The 21800-nt window shown below is 35.6% G+C and overlaps 1 protein-coding gene across 1 annotated transcript in view; it reads left to right on the top strand.

Moving 5' to 3' along the window:
* Positions 1–21800, top strand: part of LOC150103690 (complement factor B-like) — a 271622-nt gene that overhangs the window by 9070 nt on the left and 240752 nt on the right. The window contains exon 2 of the mRNA XM_090396496.1: positions 19086–19173. Within this exon, the coding sequence (XP_090252622.1) occupies positions 19110–19173 (64 nt within the window). The 5' untranslated portion in view covers positions 19086–19109. The remainder of the gene's footprint in view (positions 1–19085; positions 19174–21800) is intronic.

The following is a 21800-nucleotide window of genomic DNA, read 5'->3' as shown; positions in this document are numbered from 1 at the left end:
CTACGTGCAGGGTCAGCTAGACTTGCAACACTTGCAGGCGCAAACTTGACTTGTTTGCTTACCTGGGAATTGAAGTAAAAGCAGGTTAAAAAGAAAACAAGCTTGGTATTTTTGGCACACACACACACACACACACACACACACATATATATATATATATATATATATATATATATATATATATATATATATATATATATATATATATATATATATATATATATATATTATTGTGGCACACGTGAAGATTGATTTACTCGGTTGTTGTACATTTTTATAAAAATGTTGAATGACTGGAACCGAGAGAAATGAAAACAAAGTTTAATAGCACAACTAGTTTCAGCTCTTGTATCAGCCTTCGTCAGGTGCACCACATTAAAAAAGAAGAAATAACCAGTAAAAACACATGGAGGAAATAACTGAAAAGATCACGGAAAGTTAGTGTATATATATATTTCAACATTGAAACGTCGAAGGCTGCGCATTCAAAACTGTCCCCTAGTTGGCTTCATTGTTGGGCGTATGCATGCGAATAGCATCTCGTGAACGCCAATATTTGACCACAGCAGAATGACAGGCTGGAATGTTGTAACTCAGGTCGTTGTTGAGATGTAGGAGGTTGAGAATGATTTCCTTGGATCCTATTATCTTCCTTTCTACATCATCATGGCAACGGAAAATGTTATTAGACTTGTCCCATAGGGCTGTATGATTAGGGTTTTTTTTTTCATTAGAATTGGCCGAGAATAGAACATGACTAGATAAAGCACTGGCGTTCTCTTGTAAGTGACGTCTCTCTTGTGCTCCTCAATGCGTGACTCGATTGACTTCTCTGTTTGGCAAAAGTAAGGTATGTCACAATCGCACCAGATCGGGTAAACACAAGGATATTTATGATTATGATGTCTAGGTTTCGGATGGTTCACAAGGGAGAGCGGATTTTAGGAAAAGGAGTAAATAAAGTACTTATGTTGTATTTTCTAAGAACCTTGGCTAATTTGGGTGAGACAGAGCCTATGTATGGAATAGAAATATTACCTTTTACACTAATGGCCTCTTCATTATTTAATCCTTCTAATCACTATTTAATCCTTCGACCGGAAGGATTAAATAGGAATTTATCAGTAGTTTTTTGAGAATAACCATTTAGTTGAAAAGTAGAGTTCAGAAAACTGAGTTCTTTATTAAGTTCTATCTCATCATGAAGAAGAGAGCGAGTACGATGTCCTAGAGTAGAAATGATTCAAAGCTTCCGAGGAGGATAATGATGGGGATGACCGTGGAGATATCTGTTAGTGTGTGTAGGTTTTCTGTAAATCGAGATTTTAAGGTTTTCTGAGGAACGGGTCAGTCTGACATCCAAAAAAAGGAAGAGAACCATTAGCTTCAAACTCAGCCGTAAATTTTATGTTTTGGTGTTGACTATTTAGATGTTCAAGGAAGTCCAAGAGAGATTCACGGCCATCGCTCCAAATCAGGATAATGTCGTCAATGTATCTTTTCCAAATTCTTGGTTTTAAAGGATAGGAAGAGATGCTTTAACTTCCAGATCTTCTAAATAGATGTTAGCAAGTACAGGAGACAACGATTTACCCATTGCAAGACCATGATTTTGTTTATAGGTGGTGTCCTGAAACTTAAAGTATCCTGAGTAGATGCAATGAGTAAGTAAGGCCATGATCTTTTTAGATAATTTATCTTTGAGTAGTACAAGAACTTCGTCTGTAGGAACATTGGTGAATAAGGAGACTATGTCAAAGCTTGCGATGATTTCATCTTCCTTAATAATGATATCTTTTATACACGATACGAAATCCGCGGAGATTTTAATAAAGGACGATGACTAACCGGAGAAGCATTTGAGAGATTTTGCTTGATATTTGGAAAGGTTGTATGTTGGAGAGTCAATTCCTTCTACGATAGGTCAAAATGGGGTATTTGCCTTGTGAATTTTAGGAAGTCCATATAATCGTGGTATAAGCGGATGGATAGAACGAAGAGAAAGGCGAATGTTTCCAGGTAATTCAAATATATATATATATATATATATATATATATATATATATATATATATATATATATATATATATATATATTATTTTACAATATTCCATCTCTTACGTATTGTAAAACATCAGTAAGAGTGAAGAACAACAGTAAGGAATTTGAACAATAAATTAGTGCAGCCCATTTGCCAAATTTGGATCCCTCTGTAAAAGTAGTTGTGTGTTTGTCATGTTAAAACTATTGGGCTGAAATGATAATTAAATCAATTAATTATTATGATGCAATATACTTAACACAGTTGAATATAAAAATTTTTCGATTACCATTACGGTTTGGTGGTTGAAGTAAAGCTTCAGTACTTTCTTTGAATAGTATTTCACATCTGTGCGCAGAACTGTGTAAAAGTTTTGTGTTTTCCCATTAAATCCTATGTTTCAATTCCATGTTGTGCCAGCCCCGATTTGTGCGGCATGATGAACCAGATGGGGTCTTGATGTTCAGAAATACGTTTGTAGACCGTTCTTCCCGTTTGCACATATTATGACAGACTGCATGAACATGGAACTTGGTATACTGCAGGTAGCATCATTGTTAAGAGTTTGTCTTTTGGAAGGTGGCAGATTATGAATTTGGTTAATGGGTCTGAAGGTAGCACGAGTTCGTGTTCTTTATAATCTTTGCAACTCGTTCAGAGATGCACATTTCATGTAAGGGATGAGATTCCTGTGTAGTTTTACTTTTCCACTTGGATGTTGTCTTGGTGTGGTAACTTTTTTTTTTGTGTGTGTGTGTGTTGCTCTTCAGTTGAATCTATTTAGCAGACCTGTTTGTTTAATGGTTTCCAATTCCTGTTTCAGCAACCCTTCGGAAGAACAAATTCTGTGTGCTCTGGTCAATAAGGATTTATGGGGGCCATATTTCTGAGATGGTTGGTGCTGATCTATTGTGAACATAGCGTCCTGTAAAGGTCGGAAATGGAAAGCGATCAATCAGGCTTACATAGGATATGAACATCCCGAAATGAAATTCCACTTGATGTTTCTTTTTGTAATGCAAAATTTAATTCGGGGAAGTAGATTGTTGTCTTCTTTTTGTAAAAATAAATGGAGTTCTGGCTCTGTGTATTTCATTACGGAATCACACAGAGCCAGAACTCAACCACGTATCGTAGCCAAATAGATGGCTTGGGATCAAATGCAAAGATTCTTTCCTCCAGATGGTCCATATAAAAGTTTGCTAGGTTTGGTGCTAGTCGTGAATGCATGTCAGTTCCTTCCACTTGTTGTTCTTTTTATGTAAAGTGTCCTGATTTGGTTGTGAATTTGAATAGGTCCACTATGTCTGCTGGAAATTCTCGGACTAGAATGTCCATTGTTTTGATATGTGCAACATTCGTGAATAGGGACGTGATGTCAAAGCGCACCATCATATCTGAAGTAGTCAATTCAATGTTTTGTATTCTTGTGCAAAATTCTGTGGAATTTTTTAATACAGAAGCTGAGTGGCCACTGGCAGGATGGAGATGATTTGACAGGAATCCTGAGACCTTGTAAGTGAGCTGCCTATTGAATCCACAATAGGCCTAAGTGGACAATTACTTTTGTGTAGATTTGGTGCTCAATATATTGTTGTGGGTTTGCAAGGTAAGTTCTGAGCTTCTTAACAATTTCTTGGTTTACAGATGTTGTTTTGCTCAATAGCTTATTAAGTTTATTGAGTTGGCTTTTGGTAGTATGTTTATTAACCTTAGAATTGTATTCCGATCACGTAGGAGTAATTTCATTTTCCATTCGTAGGATTTGATATCTAATACTACTGTGATGTTTTTTCCTTGTCAGCTTTTCTAATGGCTATATGGTTATTACGTTTCAAGGACTTGGGGAATTTCAACTGAGAGGGTAGTATATTCAGTTCTGGTGATTTCTCATCATAAATGATTTTCGCGACCTCCAAAGGAAGTCTATTAGCTTAATTACTGGAGACGCGACTGATGTTCTTTTCCAAGTTGTGTATGAAGTCGAGACAGGGCCCCGTTGCCAGATTAGATCGCGCCATGAGGCAAACAATTAAATATCGTCCCTGATGGATTATAAGACAAAAATAATAAGAAAATATCCAATCGCTATTTTGTTTTTATTACAAGAGAAACGTCAATACAAAACGATTAAATAATAATATTAATTAAATATTGTTTGCTCTACGGGGATATCGCACAATAAAATTGTTTATACGCTCTTCTAAATTTAAATTATAACCTATGTCTGCCACTTTCGATGTAGTTGCTAGAACAACCAATCTTTCTTGGGTCATTGCTGTTCGCAAATAATTTTTAAACAGTTAAAGATTGGAAAAACTTCTTTCCACACTTGCCACCCTAACAGGAATTGTTAGGGTAGCGACGGCGCCTACCTCAATATGGCTTAATATGCTTAATACCCTTATTAAGGTGTGATGGGCTTAATACCCTTATTAAGACCATCCGTGAGGCAGGCTGCCTCTATGCTACACCCTGTCGTCAGTACTGAGTCGAGATAAGGAATATGTGGGGTCGAAATGGCGAACTTATGGCCCCTGTGCTAGGACAATAGTGCATCTTGTTACTGCCAGGTAGATTAATTGTTTTATTGTTCAAATTCCTTACCGTTGTGCTGATGATGCCTTACGATATGTAAGACGAAATAAAAAATAAATATTATTTTTTACTGCGGCGCATGTGAATGTTTAATTACCGGTGTTGATAAGTGTCACTTTTTACACAACACTCAGTTTCGCAGGATGTACTAGTATGTCAGCAATCGTAGTACTGTAAGATTAATTTTTATAAAATATAACAATTAAAAATGTTGATAGAGAAAATCAAACTACCCATACACAAGAATTGCAAGATGCTGCTATATGAATGCTTGCACGGCATTTCAGCTACATCTGACATTACTTGACATAATGATTTTTTTACTAGCCCAGAGGTTCCCAGACTTTCTCAGTTTGTGGCGCCCTTATTGTCCCAGTATTTTTTCACAGTGCCCTTATGCCGAAAGAAATGCATAACAGTTCCGTGTATTAAGCGGTTAGATCCAAGCGACTTACTGAATACTGTGTCCTAAAACCTTATTAGCCGTAAATACATTTCTACTTTTGTGCACAAGACTAAACAAAATAATTCATTGAATTTTGCTAGACGTCGCAGAGATTTCAACAAAATTCCTACCAGTTATTTTGATTCCCCAAGGACTTGAGAGTCGATAGATATTTATATACAATCTAAGAATATATAAATATAAATATATATAAATAAAGAAATATATCAGCTTGTGTAGCTCAGTGGAAGTGACGCTTGCATCCTCTGCGCTTGGCCGCTTGAAGTTAGATCTAGGTTCTAGTCTAGTCGCTGACTGGAGGAACTTTTTCTAAGCCTATCTTCGACCGGTTCCCGAGTTAGTCGATCTCTGTCACAGGCAAGCGGGTTTTTCCTCCCGGAAACTCGGGTTTTTCGTCCCGTAAACTCAAGAAAATCGACCGTAGTACCCACATTATTTCAGACAGTGACATATCTTGTTAGGGTTAGGTACCAAGAGATGGCAGCACTTGTTTGCCAGCCTCTTCATCGGCGGCTGCTATAATTAGTGATAAACATGGGCCAGCTATCTCTGATTGGCTACCGCTGGAGATTGAACTGCCCACTCAGTCTCCAAAAGCTAGATAGGGTATAAAGGCCTCGCCTACTCCCTATTAGGGAATAAAAGGCGTTAGTTGATTTTTTTTTTTTTTTTTACAATAAATATCTTGAGTGACATTGCAACTTGTAATTTTACAGAATTCAGCACTAAGTGCTGCATTCTCTACGTTGGATTTCAATTAAAATTTTTAATAATACTTTTTTTGCCTCTATATTATGTATTTACAACACATATTCTTCGAATATTAACAATAAAGATTATACAGAATAATAATAATAATAATATATATATATATATATATATATATATATATATATATATATATATATATATTTTATTGATTGCTAAAATATTTATACATACAATAAACATCTTGTGTGACATTGCACCTTATAATTTTACAGAGTTCAGCACTAAGTGCTGCAATTCCTACATTGGATTTCAATTAAAATTTTTAATAATACTTTTTTGCCTTTATATTATGTATTTACAACACATGTTCTAATATTAACAATGAAGATTAAACAGAATTTTTTGTATAATTTTTTATTTTTTTATTATTATTTTTTTTTAAGTTTGAGAAAGAGTGATTATACATGCAAATTTCTGCATTTGCTTACAAGGATTACTTGTAGATGAGTGAGGCATGTTAATCCCACCTACTTCGAAGCTTGGGTTAGCTTTTATGAAGAGAGTGGGATTTAGCCTTCACTATTTGTGTTGTTGCTACTATTTATGTATGGGATGTAGGCATTGGATGCTAGTGATTTGTGATGTGTATATTAGTGTTAATGGTTTCTTAACTTTGTTGGTATATTTTCCAGAGTTCGTTTTTTAATGTTCTGTAGTTATCTACGTGTTTTAACTTTCTTGATAGGTTGTTGATTTGCGTGGGTATCTGATGTGATCTCACAAAAGAACCGTATGAGTTGTTGAAGGGTGTGGGGATGTAGAGAGTTGTTGTAGGTCGTGATATACGATATGTGTCTTTGTTGTTTCGATAGGTGATGTTGAAGTAATTCCTTGTTAATGTCATGTAGTGTTTCAGGTTTTAATGCTCAGAATTCTGTGTATCGCCATGTGCTTGTCGGATATTGGTTGTTGCTTGTAAGGTGTCCAGATCACTGTTGACACGATTTTCTTGTGTAGTGTTTCTAATTTTGTTAGGTGGCTGCTTGATGTATTTGCATAGACTGTTATTCTATGCAAATACATCAAAGCATAAAACATATCAAAGCGTATCTGAGCAGGGATTCGCAGATATCGTGATATGGGAGTTTTTTTATGTTGGGTGGAATAATGTCTTTAACTTGGAAGAGTTTTGCTGCGATGATCCGGAGTTTGGTGTGTAGGTATTCTATATGTTTTGTCTATTTAATGTGGGAATCTACATAGAGACCGAGGTATTTTGCGTGTGTTACAGGTTTGATTTCGGAACATTCGCGGGTATTTTTGTTGTTAATGCAGCGGTATGTGTGACAATGTATCGATAGTGATGCAGGGCGTATGATTCTTGGGTTGTGTATTATCAACATCTGTGTTTTGGTGGCGTTGATTAGAATTGCGTTTTGGTGGAAGTATGTTGTGATTTCGTTTAGGTCTTGTGCTTTGCAGAGAGCTGTGTTAATGTCTGTGTGGATTGCTAGTAGTGCAGTGTCATCTGCGTATTGAAATATTTGACTTCTTATGGATATGTTATGAATATCGTTAATGTATATGTTGAATAGAGTGGGTGATAATATGGCACCTTGAGGTACACCGTGTTTTACTTGTATACTCCGACTGTGACATGTACCTATTTTTGTTACCTGTGTTCTGTTTGAGAGGTAGTTCTTGAACCATGTATGCAGTGTTCATCTTATACCTATTGAGTATAGTTTGGTGATTAGTATGTCATGTTCAAGTGTCTCAAATACTTTGGTTAGGTCCAGCAGTATAAGGACGGCGTACTTGTTTTTGTCGAGCGCTTTGTTTATTGTGTCGGCGATGACTTCTAATAAAGTAATGGTGCTTTTTGTTTTCTGAAAGCCATATTGGTTTTGTGAGATGATGTTGTACTTCTGTAAATAGTTCTGTAGTCTGGTGGGTTATTTTTTCAAGAATTTTTGAGATGACTGGTAGTGTAGCTATTGGTCTGTAGTTCTGAGTATCGTTTCTTTTGCCGTGTTTGTATATTGGCGTAATTACTGCAGTTTTTAGTTGTTGTGGAATAATGCCTGTGTCGAATATTATGTTGACGAGTTTCAAAAGTATTGGATTTATTTGTTCAAAGTGTGTTATAAGGTCTGTGAGTCTTATTTTGTCTATTCCTGGAGTGGTCTTTGGTTTTAGTTGTAGGATTGCTTCTTTCAGTTCCTATTTAGTTATGGGTGGAAAATACATCGTTTGTTGTTGACTTTGTGTCGGTAGTTTTTTGTTGATCGTTGGTAGTTTGTCTTTTTTGAGTTGTGTGATATTGTTTGTGAAAGCATGGTTGAATGAGTCTGCTAGTTCCTCTTGGTTTGTGTCCTGACCGAAGCTTTTTGCAATAAAACCTTGTGCTGAAGTTTTCTTTTTTCGGGTTACTAATTCGTTGAGTGTAGCCCATGTTTGCTTAATGTTGTCGTTATATTCCATGAATTTTTGGAAGTAGTAGCGTCTTTTTGCCCTATGAATTTTTGTTGTTAGTTTATTTCATGTGTTTTTGTATAAGGTTTGTAAATGTGTGTTAGTGGGTGACTTTTTAAGTTTTTTCCATAGATTTTCTTTTACAGTAATAGTATTTAGTATGTTGTCATATAATAATAATAATTTTTTTATATTTTTATTTATTTTTTTTATTGATCTCTCAAATATTTACATATATATATATGCAATTATCATCTTGAGTAACATTCAGTATTTTATTTTACAGGTTCAGCACTAAGTGCTACATATAATAGATTTCAATAATAATGATGATAACATAGTTTGTTTGCAGTAATAATTTACAATTATGGTTCAGAGTTACATTAGTTGTATAATATTAAATGTTGTAGTTTACTTATTTTTTCAAGGTTTGAGAAAGCGTGATTATACAACAGTATTTACACATATGCATTCAAAATATTAGATTTCCTAATTCTCATAAGCATACAATGTAATTAATTATTTGCATAATTTTTTAATAATATGAATAATTTATTGCATTATTTTTTTCATGTTAAATAGTAATGTTATATTAATGATATTATCGCAATTTTTTTTATCATATTGAGTGACTTTATTTACAATAAGATTATTCAAAATTTTTGAACATAGAATATATATATTAATAATAACAATAACAATAATAATTTCTTTATTTATTAATTATTATTTTTTTATGTCTCATATAAATTGCATACATAGATGCTGTAATAATTATATATATATAATATTTGTAACATGATACAATTGTGTATAACAGATACTTGCAAGTTAATAATTTTCTTCCTCGAAGCTTAGCAGAGCTTATCTGAGGAAGATAATAGATGACAGAGGGTGGTGGTTTCATGGTTATGTTCCTGTAATGGCCAGGTATTGATTTTACTGTTTGTTGGTACGTGCTTGGAAGACTTGCTATTACAGTTTAACTTTTTTTTTCTTCTTTTTTTTGTGCAAATAGGGTTGGGTTTACACAAGGTGTGTTTGTTTCTTTGCGTTCTTGTAGTGATGGTTTTTGAGAGGGGGTTTGTCATAGGTTTATGTGTGTGTGCGTGTGTGGGGGGGGAGAGAAACAGGAATTGCTCTAATTTTCATTCTCGCTATAATATTTATACAGCGCCTGTTTCAGCTCTCTGTATGTTCCTAGGTTTCTGTTGTCGAACGGCAGTTTGTTTATCATGTCAGGTACGTAGAAGTTTCGGGTGGCTTTGCCGTGGTGATTGTTGTACTTATATGTTATGTAGTTTGTTGACTGTGGTCTTGTTATTTGATATGTTGTTCTGGTTACTCTATATGTTGGGCTGCAGTAATGTTTTAACATGACTGTCTAGTGGCATAAGTGTTTCACCTTAAATATTTTGTGTTTTTTCCGTGCTTCCTGCATAAGAGTGGGTTGTTCCCAGAATATCAGTTTTACCATTTTATCTTGCAACCATTGTAACCTGTTACGTCTGTAGTCTGCGCAGAATACGTATGATGTGATTGCGTATCTTAAAATGTTTTCACATAATGCTTTATAGATTAGTATTTTTATGTGGGTTGGGGCAATGTCTTTTAATCTGTATAGTTTGCTTGCTATTATCCTAAGCTTGGTATGCAGGTAGTTTGTATGGCTATTCCAACTTTGATCAGCATCGAAGTGAAGTCCGAGATAGCGTGTTGTTTTCACCGGTGTGATGGTTGTGATTTTAGGTTCTATGCTTTGTGTATAGGAGGATGAATGTTGGATAGTGAGATATTTAGTTTCTATGGGCTGGGTTTGGGGGTTTTTGAATACCATTTGCTTTGTTTTCCCTGGGTTTATATATATGCCGTTTTCGGTTAACCAGTTAGTGATTTGATTGATGTCGTGTTGCATATTTGTGTAAGCGATATTTGCATTGTTGTGAATGGAAACTATGGCAGTGTCATCTGCGTACTGGAAGATTTTACTTTTTAGGGGGAGTTGGCTTATGTCGTGTGTGTGTATATGTTAAATAGAATGGAAGATAGGACAGCTCCTTGTGGTACTCCATAGGTTACATGTACCTCTTTGCTGTATGCTGATCCTATACGTGTGGTGTGCTTTCTGTTTTTCGTGTATGCTTTAAACCACTGGAGTAGACGACTTCCAATTCCGATATGGGTTAGTTTCGTTAACAAGGTTTTGCGTGTTAGTGTGTCAAATGCTTTTGTTAGGTCAATGAATACCACTAATGTTATTCTGTTTTTATCCAATGTAGCGTTTATTATATCTGTGAAATCTTCCAGGAGTGTTGCCGTTCCTTTATTTTTTTGAAAGCCATATTGTGTTTTGGGTATGATTTGGAATTTTTCAACGTATGTGGAGAGTTTCTGATGCACGATGCGCTCCATGATTTGGTTGATTACAGACAGCTTTGCGATGGGTCTGTAATTACTTATAATGTTTCTTTTTCCTTGTTTGTGTATGGGTGTGATTAATGCAGTCTTCAGTGTTTCAGGTATGTGTCCCGTTTCGAAGATTTTATTTAACAGTTTTTGAATAACTGGAAGTAGGTTGGTTGAGTGTTTCTTGATGTCTTTTGGTCTGATTCCGTCTACCCCCGGTCCTTTGTTAGGATTAATTTGTTGAATTGCCAGTGATAGTTCTTCTTTTGTTACTGTGGGGAACCACATCGACTGGGTTGCTCGTGGACCTGGTGGAGAATGTTCGTTTGTATGAGGAAAGGTTGTTTCTTGTAGCTTTTGGACAGAGTTCACGAAGTGCTGATTAAATTTCTTTGCTAGTTGTTTGAGGGATTTGTGGTCGCAGGCAAAGCTGTGTTTTATTGTTTCTGAGGCAGTGGTTCTGTGTATATTGTCCAGCATTTCATTAATCAGGTGCCAGGTTTCCTTTATGTCATTCTGAGCTGTTGTTAATTTGTTGCTGTAATAGTTTCTTTTTGCCGTTCTTATCTGTGTTGTTAGGAGATTCCGCTTTCTTTTGTATTCAGCTTTTAAAGCGATATTGTTCGGCGACGTCCTAAGTTGTTTCCATAGGGCATCTTTTCTTTGTATGTCTGTTAGTATGTTGTCTGTTATCCATGGATTTTGTTTCGTTTGGGGACGTAATTTTATTTTCGTTAATGCTTTGTTATATATTTTATTAAATGCAAGTTTAAGATTATTATATATAGCTTCAGCAGAGTCTAAAGATGCTATCTGCATCCAGTCTGTTTTTCTGATTTCATCGTTAACTATTGTTTCGTTTAGAATGCTATAATACTGTTTTGTAGTATAATAATAATTATAATAATAATTATTATTATTATATATCTATCTATCCCAATGGCTTTAAGGCCCACAATCTTCGAAGCATGCTTGGATTTCGTAACCGAAGTACGAGGATAGAATGGTCACTCCTATGCCTCAAGGTATTCTTGGCTGTATCCCTGTGTGTTCACGGGGCCGATTTGACTGCTTGCGGGATGAAAAGCACCATATAAACTGGCGGAAAAAACCCTACTTCCCGCGCCCAAGACCGGCTAACTTGGCTATGGCTGAGAAAGATCCTTCAGCTCTTCACGTCTCTGACGGGAATCGAACCTAGGGCACTCCTTCCCCAGGCATATAGTTGCGAAGCGCTAAGCCACTAGGCTAACCGCACGGACATTATTATATATAATATTATATAATAAAAAGTTATTATTAATTTATTTATTTATTAATTTCGATGCTCCCATATTTGAAGTTGCAAAGTAGATTTTTTCTTGTGAACTAAAATTTAAAGTGTATCAGTGAATTCCGTTCTTCAAGCCGAACATATTGACGTGAAAACTGTTAGTATCTGTTAAGTAATAAGTAAATTATAAGTATTCAAAGTTTGAAGTATACGTTGGTCAACTATGCGAGAAGAGAACAAAGGAAGTAGTCATATTAGAAATTACAGCAAGATCGTCTAACAAGAAATGTGAAATGCTACAAATGCCATGAAGATTCAACGGGGGAAGAAAACCACGTAACATGCAGGAACTGCCAGAGAAACATGCATTTGCTATGTTCGGGATTGTCCGAGGCCACTTGGCAGCGAAAATCAAACGTGAAGCATGACGAGTGGAAATATCCACATTGCAGAGACAACAAAGGAATGTCGCCTTCAACATTCTTCAACAGGTGGGAAACAACCAACAACACAGAAAACAACCGTAGGCTGTAAACAGCTATCAACAACAGAGGGAATGAAAAACAAAGAAAACAACAACAGAAACCCAGGTGAGCCAACTTTAAATGCATTGCTTGAAAATATATTACAAAACCTAAAAGACTGTTTAATCGATTTTGTTAGAGAACTATTTCAAAAACATACCGCACAAATTACCGAAAAATTCAACCAATATGAGGGATTTATTAAATTTAATAATAACTCGGTAGAAGGTGTATTTACAGACCGTTAGAGAAATTAAGAACTGCTTTAAAGAGCTAATGGAAAGACAGCATGATTTAATTAAGAAGAAAACGAAACTACGATAAGAACTAAACTCTTTAAAGCAACAGTACGAACCCTTAAACCAACAGCAGTACAAAAATGATCTCCTCATAGATGATCTCCCGGAAATTGCTACAGAACATCCAAAAGACACCGTAATACAACTAAGCCAAAAAATTGGCGCCCCCATTGAATCAAAAGATATCCAGTCAGTACATCGGTTACCACAAAAAAGGAAAAGAGAAAATAATTCCCGACCTCCTCTCGTCGTGGTGCGACTCACCAACAGCCCAACAAAAACTATACCTATAAAAGCTAGCAGGATTAAAAAATCAAAAGCCAAGGATCTGAAAGGAGACCACGACAATACCCCAATATACTTGTCCGAATACGTAACGACATATTATCAGAAACTATTCTACCAAACAAGGAAAGTAAAAACAGAAAAAAATTACTAGTTTATATGGATAAGAGATGGCAAAATATTCCTTAAAAAGGCAAGACGCAAAACCAATCGAAATAAAATCAGAGAAGACCTCAACTGGCTGCCACATGAAAAGGAATATTGACGACTCGTAAAGAAGGAACAGCACACCAACCTATATGGAAACAGACCATCAAGCAGACGTAATCACCCTGGAACACGATAATTGACACATTCTGAAATCAATAACAGAATGGAAACAAGTGACAATCCCCCAAAAAGGACTATCTATTCTCCACATCAACATCAGAAGCATTCAAAGATACTGGCTGACCCTGCAAGTTTATCAGAAGGAAGATATAGACGAAATAGACATTTTAATACTGACCGAAGTATCTACGACAAACGAAGAGGCAACCATCTACCAAATGCCACACTTCCAACAACACAAACACTGCAGACAAACAAAACGAGGCTGTGGTATAATAATATTTACCAAACATAAATTAGAAGTAACAGAAATAAACTATAAATTAGAATACGCAGAAAACATATATATCGAAATTAAAAACATCAAACAAGAAAACTCCTTGATAATAAACGCAATATACAGACCACCCAAGTTAAGCACCACAAAATTTCTAGATGAACTAAACAGATGGCTTTCAGCCACGGAAGAAGGCGCCTCAGAATACTAGATAATAATAGAAGACATGAATATAAACATTAGGAACATAAATAACAACACAAAACAATACCTAGATCTCTTATCAGCATATAACATAACCCTATCCATACAGTCGCATACACGAGAAGAGATAGTCGGAAACACAACAACCTCATCCTGCATTGATCATATAAATATAAGGGCCCCTCCAAACAGCCACACAGCAGCCGTCATAACATGCAAACTGGCAGACCATTTTTTCACAGTATTACAGTTACACACTGAACCAGAACCCATAAAACTGACTGAGACTACAAAACAGTATTATAGCATCCTAAACGAAGCAATAGTGAACGACGAAATCAGAAAAACAGACTGGATACAGATAGCATCTTTAGACTCTGCTGAAGCTGTATATAATAACCTTAAACTTGCATTTAATAAAATATATAACAAAGTTTTCAATAAATGCCATGAAAATAAACTACATCTGCTTTGCAGATGACATCGCCCTGATTGAAGAAGACGCAGCAAGGCTGGAACAGACATTGCAAACATTGTGGAAAATCTATACACAGAAGGAAAAAGGTATGGACTAAATGTCCACTTTGAAAAAACTAAAACAATGATATTCGGATAACAGGAGAGTTACTGAACAGAGTTACGATAGACAGATTTCAACTGGAAAATGTGGAACACTTCACATATCTTGGATGCCAAATGACGCATGACTTGGACCCCCAAAAAGAGAGAAAAATTAGAATAGCCAGAGCAACAGCTATTTTAAAAGCCATGGAAAAAACATGGAAAAGCCAAGCTGTAAAGATGCAAACTAAACTGCACATTGTAGAAACCTGTATCTTCAACAGCATGCTCTATGGATGCGAGGCCCGGGTACTCCTCAGAGAATCTGAAAGGAGGATATTGGCATTTGAGAGATCTTGAGAATAAGCTAGATACGGAAATTGAACAATGAGCAAGTCTGCAGACGAATACAACCAAAAGAAAACCTGATTCAGAAAATAATCAAAAGGAAACTACGTCTGTTTGGCCATATATGCAGAATGAATGATGAGAGAAAATTAAAAAACGTTGCTGTTCGGAATGATTGAAGGAAAGAACAAAAGAGGAAGATCAAACAGAGAATGGGGCGATGACATCGTCAAATGGTGTGGAAACTCTATGCACAAATTGAATCATCTTGCACAAAACAGGATGCAATGGAAGAATGGAAGACACCTACGAGCATTTGACCCATGGTTGTTGATGATGATACAAAGTATTAACAAATATAAAAATACGCTCCCAAGCGAAACAGAATCCATGGATAACAGACAACATATTAACAGACATACAAAGAAAAGATGCTCTATGGAAACAACTTAAGAAGTCGCCAAACAATATCGCTTTACAAGCTGAATACAAAAGAAAAAGGGAATCTCCTAAAACACAAATTAGAACGGCAAAAGAAACTATTACAGCAACAAATTAACAACAGCTTAGAACGGCATAAAGGAAACCTGGCACCTGATTAATGAAATGCTGGACAATACACACAGAACCACTGCCTCAGAAACACCCCAAAGAGTCGAGAACATCATCGAAAGAAATGCAGGGCGGCCTAATACTGACACTGTGAACTACCTCAAGCTAGTAATTCGCGCAGTGTTCGACAAATGTCGAGTATCGGTGTGTTTTCTTGAAATTTTTGAATCCCGCGGCGCACAAATGAGGAACGACTACACTAGCTTCGTCGGAGTCCTCCCAGATTGTTACCATTAACTTTCCTGAAGTTTCGAGAAGTCTGCAAGCTAGGCTGACCATATTTCCTTGAGACGAAAACGGGACATTGGGATGGCAAAAACGGGGCGGGGGTTATGTAATATTCTGTATTCATGAAAAAGTAAGACGGTAAAAAAACAAAAAAACGTTTTATTACATAAACATATTGAGCTTCCGATTATTCTTCAGTGACAGAACCCAAACAAAAATTTAGGTTGACGTAAAGGGGAACTGTATCTCACTACGATCGTACCATGAATATTTCTCTTATGAAGTGATCTTAGGCAGCAAATTTCTGTGTTTCAACATCTCATCATAAAACTTCTCACACTCCATCACACAATTTTGTCTGACAACTAACACAGCCCTCATTGTCTCACCACTTAATCTAGATTTTGACTTTGTCCGTTTGACTTTGACTGTTCATAACAGAAAATATTCTCTCAACAGGTGCTGTACTTCTGGAAGACAAAGAATTAACTTTACAATATTACAAAAGTCTTGAAAGTGTAGGCGTTTTGCGCTCATTTCAGAAAAAAATATGTGCCCATCTATCAGATACAGGAATGTTTTCTTTATTCCATGTATCCATCTGCCTCACAATTATAGATTTTATGAGGGTCCACTGATCCACAAACTATTATAGGTTACGAATAATAATTTATGATTGACTAATATTAATACATGTTTATTGTTTTATTAAAAACGGAACAAAACTGACATTTTCATTAAAACGACGGTACGGTAGGGAAATATGAAAAACAAAAAAGAAGACGGTACAGCATTGCAAGATACACTCTTAAAGAGAACTGTGACAACCAAGAATCCTAGAGGCACTCACTCAAACCTGTTCTGATATCTCATTTTCAGAATATCAATGCCTGATTCTATATTTGATTTTCTTTACACTAGCTCATGTAAAATCAACTGCAATCGTCGAAATCTAGATTTCGCCAAAGAAACGAAGAACGATTCCCACATTACTTACCCTAAATCAGCCTTTCCCTGATAAAACATTTCAATATAGTTTGCGGATACAAATAACGTTCATTTTTCTGCAAAGAATTTCCTCAGTGAAACTAAAAGAACTGTTTCTAACACCGCATTATCTCCACATTATCGCTTTATTATTTTTATCACTTTGTTATTGGCAGTCACCTTGGAAAATGATTTCTTAGATATGCTTCATATCAATAAACTGCTGCACATGGGGATGGATAGGATTCGTGAGGTGGATAAGAGAGTGGTTGATACTGAGATATCATTGCACTCACCAAAGGTTTACAGAAGTTTGACAGCAATGATTCCAATCCGGAATCATCCTTACAGCTACATGATATTTAATCTTAAGTTCGTTGTTTAGAGGCCTTCAGAGAGCAAGTGCAAGAACAATATGACATCTCTCCTTCGGTTCGAAACGTGTTTAAGAAGTAAAGAATTTTTACAAGATTTTTTAGAAGATGGTGAGTAAGCTCCTTTCTTGCGAAGGTGGAAGCTTTTTTTTCACTCTGAAAAACAGACAAGCAAGCCAAAAGAACACATTGCTGACATCATACTATATTGCATTACAGCCTTGGTTGATTTCAATGAACCCAAAGCAGTATTCTAAAAAATAAAAAGACTCGTTTAGCAGGTCAGAATATATACGAGGGTGAAATGTTCTCGGCCTAACAATGAAAAAACCAATTTATAATTTGAAAAGTATTTTTATTTTTCAACATGATCTCCCTTAAGACTAATACATTTATTCCAGCGCAATTATCCCGTCCCTGTAGTGGTTCTCAGTAAGATCTTCAAACTACCCCTCGACAGATGCAATCGCCTCTTGATTCGAAGAAAAACGCTGACTAGCGAGGAAGAGTTTCAGTTTTGGGAAGGGACAGAAGTCAGAGGGAGCCAAATCTGGGGAATAGAGTGGATGTTCCAACAATTCATAGTGCAGATTCCTTGATTTTCCCATTGCCAAAACACCTTTGTGAGCAGGTCCATTGTCCTGATGAAATGATTTTTCTCTTCTGCAAACCGGGTCTTTTCTCACGACGTTTTTCATCTAGTCTGGTTAAAAGATGGAAATATATCCCGGTTATTGTTTTATCCTTTTCAAGATAATTAATAAACAAAATGCCTTTAGCACCCCCAGAACACCGATGCCATGACCTTTCCTGCTGAAGGAACCGACTTTGTCTCCTTTGACGCTGAACAACTGGCTTCTATCCAGGGTTTTGACTCTTGTTTGGATTCTGGTGTGTAACGGTGAATCCGAGTCTCATCCATAGTAATAAATCGACGCGCAAAATTAATTTTATTCTTGTTATTATTATTCAAGCACTTTTCAGAGATTTTCATGCCAGTGCGCTTTTGATCTGGTGTGAGCAAGCGAAGCACCCATCTTGTGCAAAGCTTTTTCATTTGCAATTCTTCATGCAAGATATGTCCTACACATTTCTTTGGAAATACCTATAGTCTCAGCAATTTCACGCACTTTAACTAGCCGGTCAACCAATACCATATGGTGCACTTGATCAATGATTTCTGGTCGTATTACACTTCTTTGACGTTCTTCAAGTCAATAATCTTCAAGTATGGTACTGCCACGTATAAACTCGGCACCCCATTTCTTAATTGCTGCCGAAAACGAAGCAGAAGAGTGCCCATAAACTTTTCTGAACTTCGAATGAATTTCGTTTGGCATTAAACCTTCTTTTACAAAGAATTTTATAACCGCACGATACTGAATTTTATCCGTTTCAAGGGACACAGAAAATACTTTTGCTTCAGACAGCTGTATAAGAACAAACTACTTGATAGGATGACTTGTAATTTCACATGAATGCTTATGACAGATGTACCAATTAAAAAAAAATCTTGCCGATAGTGTTGCCATCTATGGTCGGGACCGAGAACATTTCAGACCACCCTCGTAGCGTAACTCACTGTTCGAGAGTTCTTTTTCAATTTTTCTAGTCCATCAACGACAGACATTGCAAACATCCATGGACCTTTGCGTGGACCTTTGCACTAGCATGCTCAGGGATAGTCATCAGCTCTAGTCTCGCTTGTCGTGTCTTCATGAATGATACTATCTGCTATCTACTCTGCATCTTTAGGATTTGTTAGTTCGTATCCATAATTTTGTTGGTATTCCGGATTGTTTCTTAACTGCTGAATCACCCTATTCTAATTTTTGACTTAGGAAGATTCAATGATGATTAATATATAAATTCTTTGAAGCTGTGTGCCCTATGCTGTCTCCCCAACAGTTACTTTTTAGACCTATCGATGGAAATTATTCATTCATTACACGGGGTATCCAAATAACTCATGTAATGAATGACAAATTCTTAACTCTTTCTAACTATATAGAATAGGTCAGAGAGAGAGTGTATGACTTAATTTTATGAAACGAATCAGTTGACTAATATATTTTTTCTGTTCTAGCATCAACGATTTATTCTCTGAACAATGTTCGTGAAGATCATTTTAATCCTTTCTATTTGTCTTAAAAGTTGCTTTGCTTCTCCTGCAGGTAAGTGTAAGAATGTGTGCTTGTGGATGGGTAGGTGTGAGCTTCCTACGTTGGCATCCTATTCATTTATTCAGTTATTAATTTCATTTTCTTTTCATCTATGGTTAATCCGTGGTTGTTTTTAACTTATTTTTTTTTTATTTTACGAACTCTTGCATATATTTGAAATTGTGCCCATTGACTACTATGCGGAGTTTTACGTTAATATTAAACAAGTTAATTTTTAATTTTACTTTGCTAATTTATTTGTTTTCTTAATGCAGTAAAATCAGATAAAAAATGATTGTATGAAGGGGCGAGACTTGGTAAATGACGATTCAATTCAAAAAATTTTTTACGTTGTTTTGGGCCCATACTTTATGAAAAAAAATAATAAACTTTTTATTAATTCAGAAAGAGACAAAAATGGCAGACCAGAGAGGGGAAAAAAATGAAAACCCTTTCTGATCATCGATACAGAAAAAGACCAGCAGAACGAGAGGTTATTCGAGCTCAACAAGAAAATCAATTGCGGAAATTTTTGAAATTATCAGAAACAAGAGTCAGTGAAAGCGACGTTCCTGTGGAGGCCCCCACTGACAATGAGTCTGAAAATTTGAATTTGTGTTTAGATGATAATCAGGCTCTTGAGAAACATCCAATACTTCGACTTCAAATGCAAATACCTCAACACTAAATTACGATTTTTTTTTTTTTTTGATGATCCAGCTTTATGGCCAAACTTGTCCAATTCAATAATTGATATATTGTCTTACGAATGCATGTCTCAAAATGCATAATATCGGTTATTAAATTTCTTGCAAAAGAAAACGCAGCATTCAGAGGAAGCTCAAATACTCTATTTACAAATAACAATGGAAAATATTTGAAACGGATTGAATTATTTGCCGAATTTGACAGCGTATTACAAAAACATGTAGAACGCATAAAAATTAATTTTTACTAATTATATGAAGAGCCAAAGGCTTCAATTCGGCGACGTGAAATTATTTAAGTAAAGGGGCATTACATCCCAGATTGTTTCATAGCCGAATAAGAAACTCAAAGAGTTTCGTGCCGAATATAGAAACTATATAAAGTTCGGCAAGTCCAAGCGTAAGCAAATACCTGGATAGTGCAACACCTGACCCGTTTGGTAGTGCAACACCAGGGCAACTCATAGTAAGGGCCACCATTACTATGAGTTGCCTTGGTGTTGCACCACCATATGGATTATCTAGTGTTGCACTATTGAGGTATTTGCTTACACTTGGACTCGCCGAAGTTTATATAGTTTCTATATTCGGCACGAAACTCTTTGAGTTTCTTATTCGGCTAAGAAACAATATGAGATGTGATATCCGTTTACTTAAATAATTAATTTTTGTTTTCAAAACAATGAAATTCACGTTCATTATTTAAGGAAATGTATACAAAACGAAAACAATAATATATTGAGTAATGAAATAAAAAAAAGTATCTAAAATAATGAATGCTAAGTATTTTTCAATAATTTTTGATTGTACCACTGATATTTCGCGGCAGGAGCAAACGTCCTTAATTGTAAGATATGGTTCTGTAAAAGAAAAAAAAATGAAGAAAACAAAGATATTATACAAACAGAGGAAAGATTTCTAGATTTTACTAAAATTAACAATACAATAGGAAGTGGTATGGCTGAAGTAATTTTAAAATTATTAGAAGAAAAAAACTTAAATATTCAAAATATCCGTGGTCAGGGATATGACAACGGGTCAAATATGAAGGGGAAGAATGCAGGGGCACAAGCACTTTTAAGGAACAAAAATCCTAGAGCATTTTTTGTTCCATGTAAGGTTGATCGATTTGTAGGACCTCTGCTACTAATGGCTCAGCGAAAAGTTAAGCAAATTTGAGCGTGGTTAGTAGTTGGAAGGGATTGAATCGTTCAATGCTGTTGATACACTCTCCCTCGATGAGTGTTTGGACTCCCTGGAGGTGTAACAATAATTAGATGAATTAAAAATATTGTCTCGGAGGATTTCAAATAATTATTCTCCCAAAAAAGTATTAAATTGTATTTGTGCAAATAACTGCATAAGTCTTTTTCCTAATGTGTACACATCGCTACGAATTCTTTTAACAATCCCAACTAATTACAGTTGCAAGTACAGAGCGCAGTTTTTCTAAATTAAGTTTTATTAAAAATTATTTGAGGTCCACAAAATATCCCAAGATGGCTTAACCACTTTATCTATTGAAAGTGACATAGCCAAGACATTAGATCTAGAAGAAGTAGCAAAGTCTTTTGCCGAAATTAAGGCTAGAAAGGTTTCTTTTTTTTAAATAATTAAAATTGTTAATTCTTAATTTAGATTTTTTTTATATTTGTTTGGTCATGTTTAATGTGATTTATGCAATATTTATAAATTGTGTTAAAATTATGTACTCATCATATAATAAACGCAAAAATATTTTATTTATTTATTATTATTATTTATTTATTCACTATATATATATATATTTATATATATAATTTCGACCGAAGGGCGGGAAAAAAATCTTGCACACACTCAAAACTTTGCTCGGGCCGACGCTACACACTATATAAGACAAATTCATGCGTCCGCTATTATTCACAAGGTAGCACGACAGTCTTCTTGATTAAG

This window comes from Typopeltis vanoorti, chromosome 8 (assembly GCF_054136105.1).
Source record: "Typopeltis vanoorti isolate ZY-2024b chromosome 8, IOZ_Tvanoo_1.0, whole genome shotgun sequence".
Classification (NCBI taxonomy): Eukaryota; Metazoa; Arthropoda; class Arachnida; order Uropygi; family Thelyphonidae; genus Typopeltis; species Typopeltis vanoorti.
This window is presented reverse-complemented; position numbering and strand designations above follow the sequence as displayed.